The sequence below is a fragment of the Psittacula echo genome (assembly GCF_963264785.1).
Source record: "Psittacula echo genome assembly, chromosome: 1".
NCBI lineage: Eukaryota > Metazoa > Chordata > Aves > Psittaciformes > Psittacidae > Psittacula > Psittacula echo.
This window is the reverse complement of record NC_137735.1, coordinates 36,015,732-36,025,610: the sequence shown is the minus strand read 5'-3', so window position 1 is coordinate 36,025,610 and position 9,879 is coordinate 36,015,732. Positions and strand designations below refer to the sequence as shown.

Genomic DNA, 9,879 nt, shown 5'->3' with positions numbered 1-9,879 from the left:
TGTGTCCAGTTCTGGGCCCCTCAGTTCAAGAAGGACAGGGACCTGCTGGAGAGAGTCCAGCGCAGGGCAACTAAGATGATTAAGGGAGTGGAGCATCTCCCTTATGAGGAAAGGCTGAGGGAGCTGGGTCTCTATAGTTTGGAGAAGAGGAGACTGCGGGGGGACCTTATTAGTGTATATAAATATATAAAGGGGGAGTGTCACGAGGATGGAGCCAGGCTCTTCTCAGTGGCAAACAAGGATAGGACAAGGGGTAATGGGTACAAACTGGAACATAAGAGGTTCCACTTAAACTTGAGAAGAAACTTCTTCTCAGTGAGGGTGACGGAACACTGGAACAGGCTGCCCAGGGGGGTTGTGGAGTCTCCTTCTCTGGAGACATGCAAAACCCGCCTGCACACCTTCCTGTGTAACCTCATCTAGGTGTTCCTGCTCCAGCAGGGGGATTGGACTAGGTGATCTTTTGAAGTCCCTTCCAATCTCTAGCATACTTTGATACTGTGATACTATCAATGTGGCATTTAGAAGTTCCTTCCCTAGTGGGAACAAAACTATCTCTTCTCTTCCAAGGTTGAAAATTAAATGCACAGTATTAGCACCATCAATGAGGTGTTTAACTTCAAAATTGCCTTTCCAGGTGAGAATGAAAATGCTACTTGTTTCCTTTTTAAAAATTAACAGCAGTATTTTTCTCCCCTTTCTACTACACACACTTGTTTAATGAACCCAAGGCACAGTAGGTCCCTGGTGCTCAGATAGCATCGCACATATACACCTATGTTTGTCTGTGTGTGCACGTGTGCGACATATCCCATGCTCCAGGGCCAGGATTTAGCCTGTCTCCAGAATGATTCAAGCAGACAATAATAAAGTACAAAGAGTAAGTCTGGAAAAAAACAGGAACGAAAGCCAAAAGGCTAGACTTTGGCTTAAGCCATCTTTGTACCAACAACAAGGCTACATTGATATAGAAGGAGCATTAGAGAAAATTAACCCAAAATTAACAGCAGCAAGGTGCCAGTAAGGTACCAGACCATAGAAATTGCTCACTACAGCCAAACCCTGTTGTGAGCTATTCCAGAAATTCACAGGACTGTCCTCTGACTTTTCTCCACAGTCACCTGTATTTGTGTTCAGACGTGTGGTCAGGGGGCAAAGAGGTGAAATGGCTCTTGGTTAATTTGCCCTCTAAAACTGGGCAACAAAAAAAAAGTTGTTCTAATCAATCCTTTAGCCACTCTAAGACCAGATAATGTACTAGGCTCTGAAGCTGTGCTGAGTCTCCAGCACTCCCTAGAATGATGCTTTTGGAGGAGTTAAGGACTCACAGGTGAGTCCATATAACCTTATGCACGTGGGGTGACTGAAAGCAGATGCAAACCTCTGAGATGTGGAGGTCTACCTTGGATGTTTGACATCAGGAGCTGTCATTCACCCAGCAGCACCAAAATATGACTGTCAGGAGTCCCTCTTAGTACACAGGATGCCTTTATCACCCTCCAGAGTCTAACCCTTTCCAGCTCCTACTCCTACTGGGTATATAAAAGCAGCTTGATTTGATGAGTCACCTCACTTGACAGCTCAACTTGATGGTTGTCAAGGGGACAGGGCATTCACAGCTGTATTGTTTGCTCCGATATCTCTGTAAGAGTACAGACAATTCGGATACAGCTACTCAGGCCTGGCTGAATTCCTGTCTATGAGGGGCACATCTCAAGCCTGAGCCAAGTCCCAACTGGCTCTGCTAGAAAGCAAGCTAGTTCACTGAACAAACGGGCTGGCAGCATGGGTAGTCTCGGCTCCAGCAAAAACTCAAAGTTCGCTTGCCAGGCATTCCCTTCACCCTTCGCTTCCAGGGTCTGCACTGACTGTGAAGTCAAGAATCTTCATAGAGCCTGAGGTCTGTGAAGAAGGTCAAGATCTATCACAGAGCCAGAGGTCTACGAGACAGGCCCACCTTGTTTCTAAATGGAAAGCCTAGTGTGACAGACCATGTCCTTCATATATTTGAGCCTACACTATCAAATAGCCACTTGCAGGACTGATACAACTAATGCCTGGAAACAGATGGGCAACACTACACTGGTGGTGAGCACAGTGCTTCTAAACCTGCTGACACTGTTTCTAAACAAACCCAAGACTCATACACCACAGAGTATACAAACTTTCTGCCCTCTTCCTCCTCTACATGCTAACACAAAACAATATTGAGTCTGTTGGGCCCATCCCACTCATTAATGTTCGCTTGCGCTCTGTCATTGGGTTATTCTTGCCAATGCACAAGTCAACATCTTGTGGGCTAACCAAGAAAGCGAAGAAAAAACACTTCCACTCTAACAACAGATACAGAATGAAAGTGTGTTGGACTCTGGCTTAGCTTCCTTACTCAGTTTTGTACCATAAAGGTACTACAAGTTAAACCACTGCATAGCAATTTCCACAGAGTAAGACATTAAAGTCACTGAAGGAGAAACACTCATTCCTCAAATGCAATCTACCTCACAGTTCACTCCACAATGGCATGTGCATGTTAAAAACCCAAACTTCAGCAAACACAGACTTCTAATTTGGGTGGTGAGAGAGGAAATCTTACAGCTCTCCTGGGACAGCCCTTTGGAACTCAGAGCTCTCCTCTGCTGCACTAAGAGAGCACTGTGTCGGCAGATTTTGGTAATTTCAATGTGATCAATACTTTTCCACACAGAATTCTTCACATGGTTTTGAATCAAATCCTGGGGTAAGTTTTGCAACATGAGGACAGAGTGGCAGTGAGCAATGATCTGAACCCCTTGTAGCCAGCAGCCCGCAGAACCCCTCATTTAATGTTTCCCCCAATACACTATCACAACCCATTTCCTTGCCACTACCTTCCCCTCACACACCAAGGCCGCAAAACCACGAACTGATCCCATGAACTCCGACCTCGACAAGGCTGGAATGAGTCTGTAAGCAGAACTGTTGCCCAAGCTGTGCCCAGGCAGAATACAGTGCGGGTAACTCTCCCCGTACCACCTCTTTTTCCCAAACTCTGACGGAAGGATGGGGGAACAAGCAGCGTGTCGCAGCTCAAGCGCCGGAGATAGCAGGTGAGCAGCTCCACTGGAAGCTTCCACTCCTCCAAGTACGAGCCTGAACGCAACAATTTCTGTGGTAGCCACACTGTGACAAACCTCCGTGCTCAGCTACAGCCCAGCCCAGGGCAGGCCACACTCAGACGCCCGCAGCGGCGCACAGGGCGCGGCGCACTGCCCGCCACACCCCCACGGCGAGCGGCCGTGAGGTACCGACACCCGGCCCACGCGCTCCGTCCCCCCACGACCGTTAGCGGCCCCGCCCCTCCGCGCGCCGCAAAGCAGCCTGGGCCGGCGGGGAGGGGGGGAAGAGGAAAGAGGAGGGAGGAGCGCAGCGCGCCGGCTCTGAAGTCATCCCGCGCGGCCGGAAGGAGCGGGGCGGTGGTTCCCGCTGCGGGCCGAGGGGGGCCGAGGAGGGCCTCGCGCGGGGAGCCCCGCGGCCATGGCGGCGGTGAAGGCGGCGGAGCCCCTGGGGCGGACGGCGGAGGAGGTGGCCTGGGCCGAGGCGTTGCGCGGGGCCTGCGAGCCCGAGCACCACTGGCGGCACCGCCGCGAGTTCCTGCTGCGCAACGTCGGGGAGCTGCCGGCGGCGGGCAGCGCCCAGCTCCAGCGCCTCGTGTCCCTCTCCATGGTGTGGGCCAACCACGTCTTCCTGGGCTGCCGGTGAGTGCGGCCGGGCGGCGGGCCCCGCGGGCGGGGCGGGGCGGGAGGCGGCCGGGCTTCACCTCTCCCCTTTTCTCCTTTCCGCTTGTCGCCCTTCTAGGTACCCGCCGCAGGTCATGGAGAAGGCGCTGGAAATGGCCGAAGGCATCCAAGTGACTGGCGCGCCTGTCCGCACCACGAGAGATGAACTGGTTGCCAAGGTGAAGAAAAGAGGCATATCAAGTAGCAATGGTTAGCAGATCATAGCTGTGACAATACATAGGAGTATAGAAAATGCTTGTTTTTGAATGTTCTCGGTTTACCTCGGACCTAGAAAGAAGTCGAAATAATTTATTTTTTAAGATCCTCGTTAATAGTTGCTCCTCTCTGTGCTATTTTTGCTTTATACAATACCTGTGTGTAAAATAGATGTAATGCATTTATATTCCTTTAGTAACATAGAGCTCTGGTTTTGAATTTCTCTATACTGGTACACTTTAAGCTGATTACTTCTCTAATGCCATCTAGATTGTTGTACTCTGGCTTAAATACATTCATGTTACTTTGCCTTTAGCACTAGGCAGCCATTGCAGCTTTGGGCAAAACCTAGTTTCTTAAGGAAATTCTTAAAAGTGCATTTTAAAGTAAAACTATTCTGAAGGTGTTTATTATATTAGTATGCAAAATCCCTGTTGTTGTTTAGGTCAGATAGTTTGCTTAATGTACTTTGATCATTTTTTGGTTTGGAGTTTAAGAACAGAAATACATACTTGCTGGCCAGTCCCAAACCAAAACATGAAATCTTGCTCCTGAGTTGTTTTTTGGTTTGTTTGTTTTTTGTTTTTTTTAAAAAACTAAAATATTCTGAAATATTAGGGTTAAAATTTGAAAATGCAGTTCAAAGTTTATTCCTGATAGATACCTTTTAAATTCACAAAGACTATTGCTAGAAGTTTTTAGAAAGTAGATAAATTGTCTCTAGATATTTTATAGTGCAGAAATTGAAGAGTGTAATGTACTTTGCTTGTTTTGCAGAAGGGATAGAGGTTCCCTCCAAGAAGCGAGCTGTTGAGAAAAGCAAAGATTCTAAGGATACCGGAAAGGATGTGAAAACAACCAAGGCAGAAGCCCCGAAAGAAACAGAGAACACGCTGCCTAAAGAGCAGGAAAAAGATACTAGCAAAGATCCAGAAATCTCCCAGTCAGCTTGCAGTTCAAATCAAGAAACAGTCACAGCATCAGATGTGAAAACAGAAGAAAAGCCTGCTAATGCTGAAAATACTACTGAGCAAAGCCCACCTTCATCGGAAAAAGAGTCAGGAGAGAAGCCTTGCTCAAATCCACCTAAGGAAAACAAGTGTGAAGATGTGCCATCACCTGAAAAGAAAACTCCAGTAAGTGTAGTGCCAGCGTCTGACAAGGCCTCCCCACAGGCAGAGGCGGTGCCAGCGGTGGTGCCACCGCCTGCCAAGAGCACGCCGCAGGCAGAGGTGGTGCCAGCAGCGGTGCCAGCAGCTGCCAGTAGCACCCTGCAGGCAGCAGCGGCGCCAGCAGCAGTGCTTCCAGCTGCCAAGAGCACCCCACAGGCAGCGGCAGTGCCACTGACCACCAAGAGCACCCCACAGGCAGCAGCAGTGCCACTGGCTGCCAAGAGCACCCCACAAACAAGTGCTACATTGCTGTCTTCCAAAACCCAAGCAAGCACCACAGCATCAGTGTCCAAGAGCAGCACTCAGGTGGGCACCTCACTGCTGCTGGCCCCCAAGAGTGGCACTCAGGTAGGCACCTCACTGCTGCTGGCCTCCAAGGGCACAAAGGTAGGCTCCGCGCTCCTGGCCTCCAAGAGCAGTGCCGAAGTGGCTGCCTCGTTGCTGGCCGCTCGGAGTGGTGCTCAGCAGGGATCTTCACTGCTGACTTCCAAGAGCAGTGCTCAGGTGGCTGCTTCGCTGCTGGCTGCTCGGAGTGGGGCTCAGCAGGGTCCCTCGTCACTGGCCCCCCGCGGTGGAGCTCAGGCAGGTGCTTCCCTGCTGGCCTCTAAGGGTGGCACGCAGACAGGTTCCCCACAGCTTGCCTCCAAGAGTGGCTCACAGGCAGGCGAAAGCCCTGCTAAGGCTTTGCGCAAACCACTGACCAGCGAAGATGTGAAGGAAAGACAACCTTTTTTCAACAGACTGTACAAAGCTGTAGCCTGGAAACTGGTTGCTGTTGGAGGCTTCAGTCCTAACGTAAATCACGTGGAACTTCTAAACTCATCTATTCAGTCTGTAAAAGCTACTTTAGATGTTGCTTTTGTTCCCCTGAAGGAACTTGCGGACTTGCCTCAAAATAAAAGCTCTCTGGAAAACATAGTTTGTGAACTGAGGTGCAAGTCTGTCTACTTGGGTACTGGCTGTGGTAAAAGTATGGAAAATGCCAAAGCGGTTGCTTCAAGAGAAGCTTTGAAGCTATTCCTCAAGAAGAGAGTTATTGTGAAGATCTGTAAAAGAAAATACAAAGGTAGTGAAATTGAAGATTTGGTACTTCTGGATGAAGAATCAAAACCTTCGAATTTACCTCCAGCTTTAAGAAATCCTCGTGAGATCTTGTAGGGAGCTTCGCTGTTTGTACTGTGTATAATATTTCAACACAAGGACTGAAGGTTAATTTTGTACTTTGAAAATGTAGGCTTCCAGATATTTTGTATTTCTTTTTCAGTTTTGCAAGACAATGATAGTCCTCTCACTTAGTAGCAATTGTATAAAACTTGTTAGAGATGACAGGTGCGCATTTAAAGGTATGCCTTAATATATAGCACACTAGTGTGCTGGTTTGTTTGCAAAATAGTCTACCTAATTCTTCTATTTTTAATTAATTGATTAAGGTACAATTTGCTGTTTAAAACCTGACAGTTTTGTAATTCTTACCATTTGATGGCAGTGTGCTCAATTGTCTATCATGTCTTTTTTAGCCATGTAGGAGTGTGTATATAGGGACCATAATACTTGAAAGTTGTTAAAAAACTTCAGTCAAAAAGTTGAGCTCCTCTGTTTCAGGCTTGTTGTTCATAATGTTCACTGTTGTGCATACTCAGAGAGAAAATAGTTGGTTCACTTATTTTTACGGGATGTTTTTATAATGTTCACAATATAAATGACACCCTAATCCCATTTAACATTACACTGGCAAATTACCAATTGGCAGTCAAGTCTGAGCTACATCAGCCACCAGAACTCTGTAAGCAAGTTTAATTTATATTGTGAAATAGCACTTGCTGATTTTTCTTGAAATAAACATGGATTTCTATACTAAGCATATTTTGACTGCTGCTAAAACCTCTGGGATGTGCTTTTATAGTACTTTCGTTGTGGCTATTGACTATTCCAGCCATTTCAGTAACTTTGCAACACCTGAATAAAAGCTTTATTTCGAGTGGCCTCAAGGTGTAATCCCACCAGGATGACTTGTTTTCTTTGGACTTATGGTTGCAATATTGTAAAACTGATGGTGGACCTATAGAATACCTATTTCTACTTTTGTAATGGCAAGATAAGCAAAATGAAGATGCTGCTGTCTGCTAGAGACAGTGCATTGTGAAGCATTCACACTAACTGAGCCCTCCCTTTGCTATGTTTTTACATCACGTATGGAGTGGTTTGGAGCAAAGAAAGCGGGTGATTACCTTTTATTTTTAATGTTACTGAAATACCTGCACAAACTGCATGTTTTGATATATCGGATAATGACATGTACTTGTAAAAACATAATGTCTTCAGTGCTGTTTTGACCTGATCTTGTCTGATGACAGTAGTTAGCATTATTTAGTGGTGACCTTACACTTGACTGACAGATCCGTTGACTGGGTACTGTAGGAGTGAATATAAATTCCTGGGGTCTCTGTAGTAGATGTGTCCACTGAAAGACTTCAATTTCTTCTGTGATTCTGGGACTGAACCACAGCAGCATTGTTACACTGTACCCTACGTGATTCTGAACAGTGGTGGCTGTCCAGCTTGTAGCACCTGAAGTCTGCAAGGCACGTGCGCTTCCCGATGGAAGTTCAGAACTTCCTCCATCTGACCCCTGCGCTTCTGCGCTCTCCTGAGGTTTCTTTGACATTCCTCCTCAGTGTTTCTGGAGCACGACCTGACATTTGGAAGGCAACTTCTTAAATTGTGTTAAACCGCAGTGCAACACAAGGTTTGGCTTGTGCTCCTGGGGCCGAGCGAGTTCCGTGCTGTGTTTGGGAGTTGTGGTATTCATGCCAGGAAGCGCAGTATCTCTTCATATCCTCGCTGTTCAGGTGGAGACGCAGCATGAGTGTTTGCGGAGCAGGAATTGCATCCTGTGCCTTCTGAAGTAGGCAACAGCTTTTCTGGCTGTTAGATTGGGCATTGCCAGGTCTCTAGTTGAGAACTGCAGCACGTGTTGCAATGTGAAAACCTGTGTTTGCTGTGTGTAAAGTGAAGCACACAGCATTTACAGAGCTCGGGGGGGTGGCAGGGTAACTGTGTTCTGAAAGGCTGAGGTGCTCGATGCTTTTTTTAAAGTCCTGACTTATGCTTACCTTTTTTAAAGAATTTTGAATGTTATTCCTCTTTGATGTTTGGTTGTGATTCATTAAAGGATGAGTCTGTAGCTACTCTTAATAGAAACTGAAAGTTGAAGTGTGCTCTTTTTATTTCACATTCTGCATGGAAGGCAGCCCAACAAGCAGATTCTGACATACAAGTAAATAAGCATTATGTATTTTAATGGGAATTATTAACATTTCATTAACTCTAGAGGAAGAGTGAAAGAATTTTGAAGAACTTTCCGTGGCAAGAGGTGTTTGTGCAGTCTGGTTAGTTCTAAAACCTCCAGCTCTCCCTGCCAGGTGTTGTGCTGGCCTCTAGCAGTAATTGTCAGACCTTGCTGAGGAGGAGCGGCTAGAACAAATGCACTAACGTGTGAGTGTGCAGTTGTCTTGGGGACAAATGAAACCGTGCAACCGAAAGAAAAACCGACTCTGTTTTCTCTGCGGGAGCGCAGGAAGCTGCAGTCACGGCAGATGACTCCCGTTCGCTCCGCGGGCACAGCTGGGGCGCGCTGCCGGTACCGGGGTGGGGGCCCTCGGCTATCGCGCGTGTTTCCCAGCGGCAGCACAATGCGGTGGTGCGTCTCGCGGGCCACAAGGCGGCGCTGGAGTGCCTCCTCCCCGGCGCGGCTACCCCCCTGCGCAGCCGCTGCCCGCCTCGGGGCGGGGCTGCGGCTCGCGATTTGCTTAATATATTCCGGGGGCTGTGCGGTCGCTCAGCGGCACCGGGATCGCGGGGACTCGGCAGCGCTGCGCGCCCCGGGGCGGCCGGGCTGTCTCCCTGCCTGAGCAGCGCCTGCGGAGACCGGCGCAGGCATAAACTAGGCGGTGAACAGCCCTCGCGCTAACCGGGGTGTTTTTCCCGTTTCTGGGTCATATAAAGGGGAGACTGCGCCCTCGGGATGCCGGGATGTTCTGAAGACCTGCTCGCTAGGCCACGCACGGAGGACGCTAGTTCCTCACGGGCCCCGGCCCGCCTAGGGGAAAGTCCCCGGACCGCCGGCAGAGAGTGCCGGGCGCTGCCGCGCCCCCGCCCGCCCCCGACATCACCGCATTACCGCCGAGACGCCCCTGGGCCGAGCGGGTGAGAGCGGGGCGGGCTCTCGTCACGGCCACAGACACGCAGGTAGTGCGCAGGCGCACCAACAGAACGGGGCTCACTCTCAGGCCATCCCCTTTTACCGGGAGCGGGGCGGTGTGCCGACCTCCCCCGGGCAGCGGAGGTGCCTTGGAGGAAGAGCAAAGCATGCGTTGGGTATGCTCTGCTTCCCCGGCACCGGCTCCTGCACCCACCTCTGCTCACCCAGAGACGTGTAGACTCGGTCAGGGCGACACTGTCCCTCCCCGAAAAAGCTTGCCTTCCTGCCCTGTTCCGGGAAGAAGCAAGAGGCCAGGTGGAAGTATCTTGGCATATTTGTTTGCACCACGCAGAAGTAAAACATCAAACACCGGAGAATCTGAGCAGAAAGCCTGACAGTGCACAGACATCATTTCTCAGCACAGCAGTCCCTCATGCAGTCTGCGGTGCAGGGCACACCCCTGGTTTCTCCTGCTCTCCTGTACCCCTCAGAGGAGGCTGGTGCTACCCGGTGGTACCAGTGTCATCTGCCCACT

At 49.3% G+C, this 9,879-nt stretch overlaps 1 protein-coding gene across 1 annotated transcript; it reads left to right on the top strand.

Moving 5' to 3' along the window:
- The first annotated feature begins 3,393 nt into the window (after nt 1–3,393).
- On the top strand, nt 3,394–8,310 carry CDKN2AIP (CDKN2A interacting protein). Its single transcript, XM_080619843.1, has 3 exons — nt 3,394–3,734; nt 3,835–3,965; nt 4,749–8,310. The coding sequence occupies exons 1-3, from the start codon at nt 3,514–3,516 to the stop codon at nt 6,299–6,301; spliced, it is 1,905 nt and encodes a 634-aa protein (XP_080475969.1). The 5' UTR covers nt 3,394–3,513; the 3' UTR covers nt 6,302–8,310.
- The last annotated feature ends 1,569 nt before the right edge of the window (nt 8,311–9,879 follow it).

Excerpts from the sequence above, each read along its gene's own strand:
- CDKN2AIP (XM_080619843.1), top strand. The coding sequence starts at position 3,514 with ATGGCGGCGGTGAAGGCGGCGGAGCCCCTGGGGCGGACGGCGGAGGAG. Across the intron at positions 3,735-3,834 it reads CACGTCTTCCTGGGCTGCCG|GTACCCGCCGCAGGTCATGG; the intron begins GTGAGTGCGGCC and ends TCGCCCTTCTAG. Across the intron at positions 3,966-4,748 it reads AGGCATATCAAGTAGCAATG|AAGGGATAGAGGTTCCCTCC; the intron begins GTTAGCAGATCA and ends CTTGTTTTGCAG.